Source organism: Malus domestica, chromosome 06 (genome assembly GCF_042453785.1).
Source record: "Malus domestica chromosome 06, GDT2T_hap1".
In the NCBI taxonomy this organism is placed as follows: Eukaryota; Viridiplantae; Streptophyta; class Magnoliopsida; order Rosales; family Rosaceae; genus Malus; species Malus domestica.
Window position 1 is genome coordinate 6,354,726 of NC_091666.1, and position 15,371 is coordinate 6,370,096.

The 15,371-nt window shown below is 34.7% G+C and overlaps 1 protein-coding gene and 1 long non-coding RNA gene across 2 annotated transcripts; both read right to left on the reverse strand.

Moving 5' to 3' along the window:
• Positions 1-5,507: 5,507 nt before the first annotated feature.
• On the reverse strand, positions 5,508-8,399 carry LOC103420203 ((S)-ureidoglycine aminohydrolase-like). Its single transcript, XM_070823418.1, has 6 exons — positions 7,730-8,399; positions 7,384-7,465; positions 7,091-7,147; positions 6,958-6,996; positions 6,327-6,397; positions 5,508-5,814 (listed from the first exon to the last, which is right to left on the reverse strand). Exons 1-6 carry the CDS (start codon positions 7,879-7,881, stop codon positions 5,760-5,762), a joined length of 456 nt encoding a protein of 151 aa, XP_070679519.1. The 5' UTR covers positions 7,882-8,399; the 3' UTR covers positions 5,508-5,759.
• A 655-nt stretch (positions 8,400-9,054) lies between these two features.
• Positions 9,055-10,228, reverse strand: LOC139196992 (uncharacterized). The gene is made up of 3 exons (XR_011581933.1): positions 10,092-10,228; positions 9,717-9,846; positions 9,055-9,295 (listed from the first exon to the last, which is right to left on the reverse strand). It is a non-coding gene; the product is annotated as an uncharacterized lncRNA (long non-coding RNA).
• Positions 10,229-15,371: the final 5,143 nt, after the last annotated feature.

Sequence of the window (15,371 nt, forward strand, 5' to 3'; positions counted from 1 at the left end):
AAGTTGGATACCAGTTATCCTTCCATTAATCTTCGAGGCTGACAAGTTGTATTAAAAATTAATAATTTTCTTTGGTAGAAGAGCAGATAATGTTTTTTGCTACAATATTCCCATTCGGGAAACGCTGATTTGGATCGAGGGTATCTCACAGAAGATTAATGGAAATTTGGAGAAAGTAGTGGTGGAAGGGAAAAAGGGGTGGAGTGGTGATCGCGATGGTGGTTTTGCTGGCGGTGGTGGTCATGGTGCTCTCTCTCCCTCTGTCATCACATTCCATATGCGCGCGGGACCAAACTTTATTCATTAAATCCTAACAAGTCCAGCAGCTGCCACGTTGGGCTACTAGGGTTATAGCCATGGAAAGGTTTAGATGCGTATAGTTGATGATAGTATTTGGAGAATTTAACTTGACACTGATTCTAGTTGATGTGATCGAGGAATGATCCTTGGTGCTTTACCAACTCTAGATCCCTGTTAATGGAGCGATTTAAAAGAAAATATTATGACAACAAAACCATAGTCGTGGGGTGGCAACACTTACAAATTATACTAAGAGAATGAAGAATAAATCGTACCTAATATATTTTACTTACCAGTTATATGACAAAAAATGCAATAAATTTAAAAGGACTGCAAAGTACAAACAATGTAATAATATGTTGAATCTGAAGTGACTTGAATACAGTTGTCATTTGATATTCAAGTACTTTTTATCTTCTCAAATAGTTAATTACACTTATTGTAATCCTTAGATTTGGAGTCGCACATTTCAAATTTATGACAAGATTCGAATCACAAGAAAAATGATAAAATCTTAGGCATCAAACTGGTCGAATCTTCCAAAACGGCCGATCCAAATTGTAGAGGGCTGCTTGATTTCGTTTTGATCATCAATAAACCAAGGAATGTTAAAACAAATCCCATCAAAACTCCGAAGCTAATCGAATTTGAGCTAGAATAGTACTAGAATGTGTGACATCCTGGGTAGACCTGGCATTTTGGACCCGACCCGTTAGTATTAGTATTTGGGTGGATGCTTAACGGGTCGGGTTGCTAACGGGTGAACCCGTTAACAACCTGTTAAATAACGAGTCACTTTGGGTCAACCCGTTAGATCCGTTAACACCCCTTAGTTGAGGATATTTTAGTAATTTCAATAAAGTCTTAACAACAAAATATAAACTCTATGCAAAAAAAAAAAATTAATAATAATTCTTAATGGGTGAAACGGGTCGGGTTAGGATGACCCGTTAGCTTAACGAGTTAGGTTCGGGTGACCCGTTAACTTAACGGGTCGGGTTGAATCTAGGCCTGGCAATTCTTGACACGACCCAATAACCCGACACGACACGATACGAAATTAACATGTGTTCGGGTCGACACGATAACGAAACGGGTCATTATCGGGTAACCCGATAAGCACCTGTTAAGATAACGGGTTGGTTCGGGTATACATGTGGGTAACACGATACACAATAAGTAGAATATTAATTTAATAATTTTATAACCCTAAAAAATACTATAATAATTATATATATTAATTTAACAATTTTATACCCCTAAAAACTATAATAATTATATATATATTAAATTAACTATAATAATTATAATAATTATATATACTATAATAATTATACCCCCAAAATATTAACTATAATAGTTATATATATATATATATATATATATATATATATTAAATTTTAAATTGAATTTTATACCCCTAAAAACTATAATAATTATACATACAAAATAAATAGATTTAAATCTACTTAATAAATAAATAAATATATATATACACACACACACCATTGAACTTCATGGGATACAAATTATACGAAACTAATTTCAGCGATCCAACCGTCAAACTTATTTGTATATGCTTCGAGATCACATCAGCAAAAAATTACAAAAAACAAACATTCACATATCAAGTAACGAGACAAAACGTTTCGACGGTTATAAACAAAAAATCACGATTTAATGGTTATTTTAACTCCGATTTTGATGATTTTTTACAGCTACACTCCTTGACCCTATATGAATACAATGAATGAAATCGATCTTCAATTTAAAATATTTACACTAGGGGATACCAAAAAATCTTATGTTATACTTAATGAAAGTATGAATAAACTCTTAAGTGTTAATGAATCTATTTGGGATACGCATTCTACGAAACTAGTTTCAACGATCCAACCGTCAAACATGTTTGTATATACTTCGAGATCGCATACACCAAAAATTGCAAAAAAAAAAACATTCAAAGATCAAGTAACCAGACAAAACTTTTCGACGGTTATAAACGAAAAATCACGATTTAACGGTTATTTTAACTCCAATTTTGATAATTTTTTACAGCTACACTCCTTGACGCTATATGAATACAATGAATGAATTCGATCTTCAATTTAAAATATTTACACTAGTTATACTTAATGAAAATATGAATAAACTCTTAAGTGTTAGTGAATCTATTGTTTTGATGAGATACGCATTTTGCGAAAAGAGTTTCAACGATCAAACCGTCAAACTTGTTTGTATATGCTTCGAGATCGCATACGCCAAAAATTGCCAAAAACAAACATTCAGAGATCAAGTAACGGGACAAAAACTTTCGACGGTTCTAAACGAAAAATCACGATTTAACGGTTATTTTAACTCCGATTTTGATGATTTTTTACATCTACACTCCTTGACCCTATATGAATACAATGAATGAATTCGATCTTCAATTTAAAATATTTACACTAGTGGTCTTATGTTATACTTGATGAAAGTATGATTAAACTCTTAAGTATTAGTGAATCTATTGTTTTGATGGGATACGCATTATACGAAACTAGTTTCAACGATCCAACTGTCAAACATGGTTGTATATACTTCAAGATCGCATACGCCAAAAATTGCAAAAAAAAAAACATTCAGAGATCAAGTAACGGAACAAAAATTTTCGATGGTTATTAAAGAAAAATCACGATTTAACGGTTATTTTAACTCCGATTTTGATAATTTTTTACAGCTACACTCCTTGACCCTATATGAATACAATGAATGAATTCGATCTTCAATTTAAAATATTTACACTAGTGGATACTACAAAATCTTATGTTATACTTAATGAAAATATTAATAAACTCTTAAGTGTTAGTGAATATATTGTTTTGATGAGATACACATTTTGCGAAACTAGTTTCAACGATCCAACCGTCAAACTTGTTTGTATATGCTTCGAGATCGCATATTCCAAAAATTGCAAAAAACAAACATTCAGAGATCAAGTAATGGGACAAAACTTTTCGACGGTTATAAACGAAAAATCACGATTTAACGGTTATTTTAACTCCGATTTTGATGATTTTTTACAGCTACACTGCTTGACCCTATATAAATACAATGAATGAACTCGATCTTCAATTTAAAATATTTACACTAGTGGATACCACAAAATCTTATGTTATACTTGATGAAAGTATGAATAAACTCGTAAGTGTTAGTGAATCTATTGTTTTGATGGGATACGTATTCTACGAAACTAGTTTCAACGATCCAACCGTCAAACATGTTTGTATATACTTCGAGATTGCATATGCCAAAAATTGCAAAAAACAAACATTCAGATATCAAGTAATGAGATAAAACTTTTCGACGGTTATAAACGAAAAATCACGATTTAACGGTTATTTTAACTCCAATTTTGATGATTTTTTACAGCTACACTCCTTGACGCTATATGAATACAATGAATGAATTCGATCTTCAATTTAAAATATTTACACTAGTGGATACCACAAAATATTATGTTATACTTAATGAAAGTAAGAATAAACTCTTAAGTGTCAGTGAATCTATTGTTTTGATGGGATACGCATTCTACGAAACTAGTTTCAACGATCCAACCGTCAAACTTATTTGTATATGCTTCGAGATCGCATACGCAAAAAATTGCAAAAAACAAACATTTAAAGATTAAGTAACGGGACAAAACTTTTTGACGGTTATAAACGAAAAATCACAATTTAACGGTTATTTTAACTCCGATTTTGATGATTTTTTTACAACTACACTCCTTGATCCTATATGAATACAATGAATGAATTCGATCTTCAATTTAAAATATTTACACTAGTGGATACCACAAAATATTATGTTATACTTAATGAAAGTAAGAATGAACTCTTAAGTGTCAGTGAATCTATTGTTTTGATGGGATACGCATTCTACGAAACTAGTTTCAACGATCCAACCGTCAAACTTGTTTGTATATGCTTCGAGATCGCATACGCCAAAAATTGAAAAAAACAAACATTTAAAGATTAAGTAACGGGACAAAACTTTTCGACGGTTATAAACGAAAAATCACAATTTAACGGTTATTTTAACCCCGATTTTGATGATTTTTTTGCAACTACACTCCTTGATCCTATATGAATACAATGAATGAATTCGATCTTCAATTTAAAATATTTACACTAGATACCACAAAATCTTATGTTATACTTAATGAAAGTACGAATAAAGACACCAGGGGGTCACTTTCATTAAGCTTTGAGTTCCATTGGTAGGATTTAAACTTTTGAGAAAGTCTTCACAACCTTGAAAACAAAAACGCTTTCATTTTGCATATCCTTGCACATTTAATATTTGTAATAGATTAGTAGTGTATGGATGTATTTTTTATGAGGCTCTTATTTTCGAGTGTAGATGTAGTACTTAAACGACAAATGTGTTTTAATGTTTTGAAGTAATATTTATGTGACAATGTGTGGTATATGCAAATTTAAGAAAAAAAATATTTTTCTTAACGGGTCATAACGGGTCGGGTCGCTTTACCCGCCCGTTAAGATAACAGGTGTGACACGACACGACCCGTTAAGATAACAGGTGTTACACAAAAACAACACGACCCGTTTGCCAGGCCTAGTTGAATCTGACGCAAATCCAATAAACCCGACCTGTTTACAGGTATGCTCCTGGGAAGTCATCGTGTTGCATACCCCTCCTTCTGCAAACCATCTTAAAACAGAACCAAACAGTATTGGTCGAGTTCAAGCGTGGTTTGCACTTTTATAAAACACTTCAATCCCAATGGAACCATTCCGTTCTTACATAGACGTTTCTTTCATGAAAGGAGTATATGATAATCCTCTATTTCTCTCACGACATGACTAGAGTCTAGACTGTCTAGTATCCGAAAGCTTCTTTCGTGAATGAGAGAATCTATTCTCTATGTAACATGGAATCGTGAAAGAGTATACGACTGCCCACCCGAAAGTTTCTGGTTTTGTCATAACTTATGCATATAAAATTACTGTTATCCATGTGTAAGGTTCAAGGGCTTCTAGTTTAGTTGAGTAAGAGCATTCACCGTCTCCACTCACTAGGAGTTTGAAAGCTTCAGTCAACAAAGTCCTAGGTGCACTAGAATGGATAGCACAAGTCGGAGAGGAAGCTTCTAGGCCAACCTCTTCCCCAGTATCTGTATGACTTCAAGGGTTCGTCACCAGGAATGGTAGAGAGTTCCTTTTTAACAGTGTCATCGACATCTTAACAATACAAGTGAAACTAGAGTGGATTCCTATTTACATCTTTGTACAGCAAATATCGCGTCCGGCATTTACCTAATGCCGCATACCTGTAGAAGTTGCAAATTTGCAAGAGAAATGTATTTGATTTGGCAATACTAAAATGTGGAGATAGGAAAACACAATCCTTGTAATATCAAATGGAGAGTTAGAATTATGCATTCCTTTCATCACTTATCATTGAGGCACAAATGGTGCCATCCAAATGACATCGCCTGCTTGAACAGGGTACCTATTTCCAGAATAATCAACAAAAGATTCAATGAAAAACAATGTGGGGCTCAGAACAGTAGGTAGAACGCTATCATTTAATTTCTAGACTCACTAGCAGAGAAAGACATGATATCTCCGAATTGTGATTGGTAATGGGTAAAAACTTAAATGCCGTCATCTTGTTTTGAAGGACTGATTTCATGCATAAGAAGTAGAATCTATGAAGGATATTATGGGCAACTATTCTGCCTGCAGAGTTGAAGGGTATCATTGTAAGGGATGTGTCATCTTAACAGTGCAATCTTTTAGTTAATCTATACTACATACCAGCAAAAAGAGCAATTTCTGCAATGATTTATACTTAAGACTCCATGATTCCATTTGACATCGGCATGGTAAGAGACTCTAGTGCACAACTAGCATATGAATAACAATTAACAAATACTATACTATAACCATGTCCTATATAACTCACAAGCAAGCAATCGATGTCAAATCTTATGCAGTCTCAACAGTGAATGGAACTCGTACCAGCTATCACCCAAACGGTAAATATCCTGCCCCTCCAGAAGCAACAAACCATGCTGATTGTCATGGACCTCCTGCAAAATAAATAAACCACAAACACGTAGCATAATAGACAACCAATGTTTGAGAGGAAAGACTTTTCAAGCACAACAAATTCGACGAGTACATAACAAAGCTTTCCAAAGCCTATGTAGTGATCCACAAATCAATTGAATGACTGTTCAAAAACAACAAAAGCTTCCTCACTAATTGGGCAATTGGAGTCTCTCGATCAGTTGAGACAAGCAACAAGAATGGAATTGCACTTATTAGCTAAACACTCCAATACTAATGGGCGATGGACACATCATCACAAAAGAATCTCTGGACATTGAGAATAGCCTCATTAGTCGATAGCAGCTAATTAAGAGGATAGCCTTAACAGATAATTGTACCAGAAAGGGAACAATGAATATGGCCTTAAGCTTCAATAACTTTTAAGTCTCTTTCATGGAGTGACCAAACCGAAGTCACAAGGGTCTCCACACCTCAACTAAAACTAATTCCAATCAACTTAAAACCCACATTAAAGTTTCAGAATGCAAACCATGGAACTCAAAAAGATAGGCTCAACCAGCAGGGAAGAGACTAATACCTTCACATTAAGATACTCCCCAGGCTGAAAGTCCATAATCTGCAGGCAGTGTCAAAAAAATGGTGAATACTATCAGAGACAGCCGCGAGCATGAATACAAAGATTGGACACAGATAAATAAACGATTACTTACATGGATATTGAAGTCATAGGATATAGATGCTGGCATAAGCTTCCTTAGTTGGAAGACCTGATAATGAATAAAGAAAAAGTAAAAAAAGGGACTAGAAAATCTTCAATCCATCATCGAGACCAAACCAAACTAAAAGTTAAACAATAAGGAAGAACAAAGAAAGATACATCTGGGGGAGAGATGTTCCTCATCAAAATGGTTCAAGAATTGACTCTTAGACAACCAAGACAACTTTCCTAGGTGGTTATGGTATACCAAATATAAATAAACCTTGTACGAAAGTCACTACTTACCTCACCTGGAGTTTCCAGGAGTGGCTGCTCATCTGTTGAACCAAAAATCAGCTCAGTAGATTGATTTTCCAGAGAAACATGCCTATATAGAAGCATCAGAGAGCACTTTAGCCACTTGAAGAGGACTAAAATCTCTCACTCCTAAGGAAAAATATCATTGGTTTCACTTTCACCAGTGTTTCAGTATCAAGAAACTGTCTTGAACAAAGTCTTTAACTACATCTGAAATAGTGCGGACGGGAATTTTGAGTGCACTGTGATGCTAAGCGTGCCATGATGACAACAAAAGATCTAAAAGAATGAGAGACAGGAAATTCAGGGAATCATAATATATTAAGGAGACAACCTTCTCTTGAATACCACAAGAGCGGCAGATGCATCACACCTGAGGGACTGATCAACATTAGAAGGTAGATAAGCATATGAGTCCACCTGTGTTTCATATATGAACCAAATCAGACTTCCTTTCAACTTAAGTTCACAAGAACACCACCACATAACAGATAATTAGAGAAGTAAATACTTGGAACATCATAACTAAAAGCACTGGAAGCATGTATAGAAAGAAATAAAAAGCACTGGAAGCAAAGCAGCAATTCTATCAGGTAGTCCAGAGTCCTTGCTCGATGCAGTACATGCATACTCGTATCGTTCACCTTATCTATAAAAATAAGTATATTAAACATTTCTCCCTAGTTTCTATTGTAATTATAATTGGTCTTGTATAAACTGATATGCTCTCTTTCACACAATTCAATTATATATCAGACTTCTAGCAGTTTACATTGGACTTAAAAATCCCAACACCAAAAACCAATTACCCAAGTTTACATATCATGAAGGTCATAGATCAAAACAAAATTACTCCTAAAAATTAGGGAACTTAAAATAATGTATGTATAGATAATACACAAATAGTACAAATGTGCTAAATTAATAATGAGTAATTTGAATTTATTATCCATCAAAACCGGCAGTCTCACACTGAAGAGCCTTCTTACCGTTAATTTGTGGAAAATACCAGAAACATTAGTGAGAGTGACAGCACCATGGACCACAAATATGAAGCTAGTAGGAAAAAGAGAGAGTGACAAACTTTTGAAGAAAATCAAATGCCTGAAGTAAATAAATGTTTCCTTAAAGTATAAGAGATAAGCTATCGTATAGTAAAACAGAAAAATGAGAAAAAGAAGATGCCCACACCTGTCAACATCATTTGAGGGACTCCAGATAGTGAGTTTTCTGCACATAGGTAAAGTGTGTGTGTGTGTGTGTGTGTGTGTGTGTGTGTGTGTATCTCAGCATTTGAAGAAAACAAGTGACCATAGCAGTGTATCTAACCTTGCATCTTTGCCAGGTATATTACAAAGTGTGAACCCATCGCCAGCGTTATCAAATAGGTTCCCAATGTCATGGTCCTGTTAGAGAAAATCTACATTACAGCACCAGAGAAGAGGAACCTTTCTAACAATATATCATAATGCAGAGTCAAAAGTACCACTCAGGTAAAGGATACGTGACTTTCTGGTGTTATTAAAGCATGGTCTCATTTGTAAACACTGCGTGTGAATCCTGGCAAGTCTTAGAAGAAAGAGCCCAAATAAACCTCAGCTAATCGTTAAACTTCCATTAGCGGCATTTTGGATGTTAAATAATCAATAAACAAAATAGAAAACAGAATGAATCTTAACGTCTTATGTAGCTCCAACTGAATCACAAACACAAGAACGATAAAATTTACAACAACTTCAGCTCTGTTTGATTGCTAATTATCATTTTCCTACCCTGTATCCAACAGACTATAAGAAACCACATGCCACTTCGATAGTCGCAAAGCATCCACTGAACTGCATGATCTATTCCTTACCTTGCAATTTCTTTGTAAAAAGCAATTAACCCTGCAAGAAACAGGCTAAAGGAGACAGACATAATCCAACTGCACAATACAATTGAAAACGGAAATGAAATGGAAAACTTCAAAAAGAAACAAAGAACGATAAGAACTAGCCATCCAGCTATCCACATTTTACAAATTGGCTTTAATGTACAGTAGTAAATGCAAACTAATTGCTTGCATGAAGAGCAAAATTTTCTTAAAGCTTTGGTTATCAGAAGCATTGTATGTTTTTATTCGTCATTTTTTATACATTTCAGTTTGCTGTTCCATTTGCTTCCTACAGAAGCTGTTTCTGGATTTGTGTATCCTAAAATTCACTATCTGAACAATGCTCCATGCTTCGGATTATCTCCAAACTAATCACAACTAATAAAATCCACCATCACAATTACCCAAATACAATCCCAACTAAAATGCAGAATCTTTATATACCAACCTTGAAGATGGGAAGGAGAAAGTGTGGGATTGGTGACCTTCCAATACAAATGCTTCGAGTCCAAACCCGAGTCGACCATTGAAGTAGAAGAGCAAAAAACCCTGATCAGCCACTGCCATTTTGATCAAGCCTGAAAAAGAAAAGGTTCAAGATTGAGAAGCTCCATCACTAAAGAGTTTGAAAACTTAATTATTCGTTTAATGGGTTATAGGATATTGATCGAAGAAGGAAAATTTAAGTACGAAAATTAGTTGTACTACTAAGACACTGATCAATCCAACTCATTTCAGTTTTCCTTCTCATTTTCTCTACATTTTCCAGGTAACCAAACAGATGAAGCAGATAAAGAAACAGAAGTTGGGTTGGGGTTGGTACTTAGAGTGGTGAAAAAATGACCAAAGCGTGATTCATTGTGAGTCTGTTGTGACTGCGTGGAAGTGAAAGAGGTCTGGAGATATATGAGTTATGTTTATTCGGTGTTACTCCGTGAGTGAGTGAGTATGTGAATTTGGGAGTTTTGGGCCGTACCAAAATTTGGACTTTGGGAAGAGAACATAGGATTTCCGGTGAACAATAAACTGCTGATTTCTTTGGAACATTGGTTTATTTTTTTAGTAAGCATTGTCGTTGATCAATCTTGAGATGTGGTCCAATGATCGAAACTTATGTTTATTTTTATTTTTTTAGAATTATCCACTTATCATTTATATATGTTTATATGATATATATAGAAGACTTGTGAAGAATATATGTTTATCGACAACATGCTGAGGGCTATAAGGTCCAAGTATCAACAATATCAATAATAACAACGACGTAATCTCATTTTAAGAGAATGTATTAAGTTAGCAATTTTTTAAATCTCTGTATTTATTCCCAATTAGGTTTTGCATGTCCATATTTTGTATTCTTATAGCTTTCTTAAAACGACAGTGCGTTACTTTGTGAATCCAGTCTTTAATTTTCAATTTAGCAATGGTGATTGGATTTGGGAAAGTGCAGCTGACATTGTAGCTTTACTCATTTTTCATCCAACCCATGGAATAGGTACTGGTCCTTGGGTGGATGAAAGGGAAGGTATACCGGTCGATGTCATCCAAATTCTGGATGCCTGCATTGAGATCTCTAAATGTTCATGTCAGCTGTGCCATTGCTTTGTGGGAGTATACTCGACAGCAGAGATCATCCCAATAGGCAGTAGCTTTTAATTTTTAAGCACCACACTTGCTGTGTTGGCTTGGCTATACACGAGAAACGTTCTCAACCCAAGACATGAGCAGCGGCTTTTGAACAGCCAATTTTGCAGCATGGAATTCAGAGGTTGTTTTATCATTAGCTGAAATATGCTATATACGTAATTCTCAAACATCATTTTCACATGATTATGATAGTGCCTGCTTCCCAGTTTTTAGCAATGTAGATGCGAGCGATATATAGCACTCGGTGATGGATTGCTCCTAACGAAATCAGGTGCTTTGTACATCAAATGTCCAACTCAAATTCAATTTCTTTTAAGCTAAGCATCACTAGTTTAGATTGTGTTCAAATAAATTGAAATTTGCATCCGTCGTCATGACGACAATTATTCTTTTTTTTTTTTTTTTTTCTATTTAGCTTTCTCTTTCTTCAGCAATAAATATCACAAATTGGTATCTGTAAAAAATGACATGGGTTGCTAGAGTTTCACTTTCGCCTTGTTGGTGCTGAGAAAACTTTGGAAAAAAGGCTCCGCTGCTTTTGCACCTGCAAGGATTGCAGTTTTTTACTTTTTACTTTAAATCAACAATAACAATAAATTTTTATCCCACTAAACGAGATTTGTTATATAAATCTTATAACGTTATTGCGTTCGATTTTATGCTTTATCCCACTTTTTACTTTAAACCAATTAACAAAAGAACTATGAGAGAAATAAATGAATTAATTAAGACAGCAAAGTAAAATTTCAGTTACCTTTAGGCTTCTCACGGCAGCTTTTATTTTACTGGTGGTGGTTTTACTGTTACCCCAAGGCATCTTTCTTGTCTTCCTCCCTTTCCTAGCTTGGAAAATTCCAAAAACGTTCGGTAATTTCCAGTTGCCAAAGCAGGTTGGAGCTTTTGAACTATTCTTCGGCTTTCTGCGCACACCCACTACCTAACAACTACAACCTTATTAGCCAATCTAATATTACATTTTTAATTGCTTACCATGGCCTCTTCCAATTGACAAGTGACACCAAGTTTCTACAAATGGATTTTTATTTTCCAAAACTCATGGAGGAGGAAAAGGAGAGAGAGTGGCAGAAAGAAATATGGAAATAATTTCCACAATTCGTTTTCTATGTTTGTACACTTTCAATAATTTTCATCACTCGATTCTCCTTTGATTTATTCAATTTAAAGGTTAAAAATAGGGGTGTAGGGGAAAGAAAATGGGAGCGTGAACCAAGCAAGAATATATGATAAGCGTTGATGTTTGACTCGTCGGACGATGAAGAGTGTCCGGCAATACAACGGCTCAAAGTCCAAGGGTGATATTATGATATTAATTTGTTGTCCTAATGCTAAATTCCTTCCTAAAACTTTGTATTAGTTAACACAGTTGACAGTTGTATTAACACACTAGCACTCATACACAAGGAATTTAAGGTACCTGGTGGGTATGAGGCTGTTGACTGCTGGTTATGTTTTGCATTGACGAGGGTGTGGATGGCGGTGCTGATCGAGCAGATTGACGAAGGTATTGGGAGTACTGAAGAAGCTCTGCTCTCCTGCTAATTATGTACCCTTTTCCACCGACACCCTGCCTGTAATGAATTATCTCTCGTTTGACGGCGTGATGAATATGATGGTGGTTGTTGTGGTGCTGCCTCTTCGGCTTCTCTACGTACACGCTCACCAGCACCTCTTTCTCTTTGCACCATGTTCCCTGAAAAAAATCAACTGATCAGTAAACTAGACTACCATACCATACCAAGCACATACTAATCTGTACCAAGCATATATTGTTTGTTACCATTTTGGCTGGCGTTTGTGAGAGAGAGAGAGAGTGTGTGTGTGTGTGTCTGTGTCTGTGTGAGGGAGAGAGGTTCATTGTTTGGTGGTAAGAGGGATTTATAAACGTTGTGTAAGTTGGAGATGTTGGCAAAGAAGATGTGAGGCCAAACAGTGAAGGCCAAAAGTGAATTCTCACATCACTTCTTTGGTTGGAACGAAGTCTGTTAATTGTATATGTTAGAACCCGGTCTTAGATGCATTTTATAGAAATTAATTAATCCAAACGTCGACAATATCAGTGAAACTTAATGTTGTCTTGTCTTGTGTGATGGCATCTTTTACATTCCTTTATTGCCGTCCAAATTTACCCGAATTTTTTTATATTATCTACCTAAACTCACATTACACAGAGTTAAAAGCACGATAAATGTAAGGATCAGTCGCACACGAAGAATGTAAGGGCACAGAACTGACTAAGGGAAAGACCAAAACCTTGCAAAAGCAAGGGAAAAACAACCCTAGCACAAAAATGCTCTTCAAATTAGATGTGCGGATTTTTAAAGAGAGAAATAGGAGATCTTAACAGGATGTTTATATCAAGTTTTTTATACTTTAAATTGAGGAAGGACTATTCGAATCACCGGATCGAAATTCTCTCCTACGCATGCATGTTGTGCTTAGAGGCTGTGTATGACCCCGAAGACGACATGGACGACTCTCTGGCCTTCCTAAATATGTAAATCTCTATAGGAGGGGGATAGACAATTACACATCACTAGGAAAATCACTTTGTAAATTAACAACCCTTGACCCCTTGCCTCTAAAGACATTTTCACGATGAGTAATGCTACTTACCATCTAGTTATACTATAATTTGTACTATTAATAGAGATAGGGTCCGCCAACCCGTGTGAATCTCATCTCTATTAAGAGATAATACAAATGATGATACATCTAGATGGTAAGAGTAATATTTTTGTTTCATGACACACTCTTATGCAAACCTTTCGTCATGTCAAGCTAAGATTGGCAAATGAGAATTAATGACTTATTAATGTAAGTAGACAAGTATCTTTTCTTTTAAGTTAAGTAGAGCATCAAGCAAAATGTCTTGAAATGAGCATTTATATTGATTTTGGAAAGCTTTCTAATGGTGGAATTAAATTATCCATCTTCTCCAAAAGATGAAATAAAAATGTATATTTACACTTTTTTTTACATCTTTAGGAGGCGGGCTCCGTTAGTTAAAAATAAAAAAATAAAAAAAATTAATAAAATGGGTTAAAAACTTTGAGTTTTAACGATAAGAACAAAATAAAGGGTAAAGTGAATAGTATCAGGATTTATTTTTTAGTATAAAAATGTGGTTTTTCGTTAAAGTGAATAATACAGGAAATTTTTTGTTAAAGTTCCCAAAAATAAATGAGATTCTAAATTTTCATCTCTCTAGCTCATATTTATATATTCCGGAGATGTAAATATGAGTTTTACATATTAAATTTGTAACTCTTCATTTGAGATGCTCAATAAGCCTATAGTTTGTCTCCTATCTACCTCAATTAAAAAAAACCACCTCATCTTTTCTTGATCTTGAGTAATTAAAGTTAAAGGTTACTCACTGCCCATTGTTGACTCCCATTTATTTCTCTACTGATCTAGTTCATTTTTAATTAAGCTCCATAATTATTGAGTTCCACTTTTTCAGGTTTCATTTTTATCTTGGTCATTTAATATATAATTATAATTTTCTCCCTTTCTCTCACTCAATAGTAGCACATAAGAAGTACTATGTATTACAAGTATTTTAATTGTTACATTTTATTTAAAAATATTAAAAATATCGAGTCCTTCGGAGCACTCTAGAAAATCTCCCAAGACATATCCTCGCTACAATCCTAGTCAAGTTGGAACAAACCTTGCTATCACTGACACGATCCTATCTCATGCACTTTAGTGTCAAGGTCTTATAAGCCAAAAATAAAAAGAAATTTAGGGCCGGTTTGGTATCCTATTTGAAATTTTTTATCATTTCTCAAAACATTTCTTAAGTGACACACCCCGATCCTAGAATCAAGGTGTGATGGCCGTCACGTCTTGATTCTAGTATCGGGGTGTGTCATTAAGAACATTTCTTGAAAATAAGTTTCTTTAAGACTCAAAAACTTGATTGGTTTGCTATTTAAATTTTTTAAATCTTACGACTTAAACAAGACAAAGAGATCTAAAAAGAGGTGATCACAAGAAAGGGAGAAAAAGGAGAGAGAATGAAAGAAAGTAAGAGATGATTGAAGGAAAGGGAAAGAAGAGAGATGATCGGACGAGATAGAGAGGAAGTGAATGAAAATAATGGATTGGAGGATAGACGAAAAATGTGAAGAAAAAAAAAACAGGAAAGAGAAAGAAGAAAAGAGAGAGAGAGAGAGATTTGGAGTAAAAGGGGAGGAGGGAGGGGAAAAAATGAGTGAGTTTAAGTTTAAAACTCTAAAAACTCAATTTTTATATTTTTAGAGAATAGACTATATTTTTGAATTAGTCTTAAGTTCAGTTTTTGCAAATAGTCCTACCAAACAAGTTTTTAAGGCTTAAAATTTGAAAATTATTTTTGAGTTTAAAAGGTTGGATTCAAGTAGAGTACCAAATATGGCTTTATTATTTATATAATAATTTCCATAAGTTG

What these genes read in the sequence shown, in the direction of transcription:
- LOC103420203 (XM_070823418.1), bottom strand. Translation starts at nt 7,881, where the DNA reads ATGTGGTGGTGTTCTTGTGAACTTAAGTTGAAAGGAAGTCTGATTTGG. An exon ending in TCCTGGAAACTCCAGGTGAG is followed by an intron (nt 7,148 to 7,383) that starts GTAAGTAGTGAC and finishes ATTCATTATCAG; the next exon opens with GTCTTCCAACTAAGGAAGCT. An exon ending in CCTATGACTTCAATATCCAT is followed by an intron (nt 6,997 to 7,090) that starts GTAAGTAATCGT and finishes CACTGCCTGCAG; the next exon opens with ATTATGGACTTTCAGCCTGG.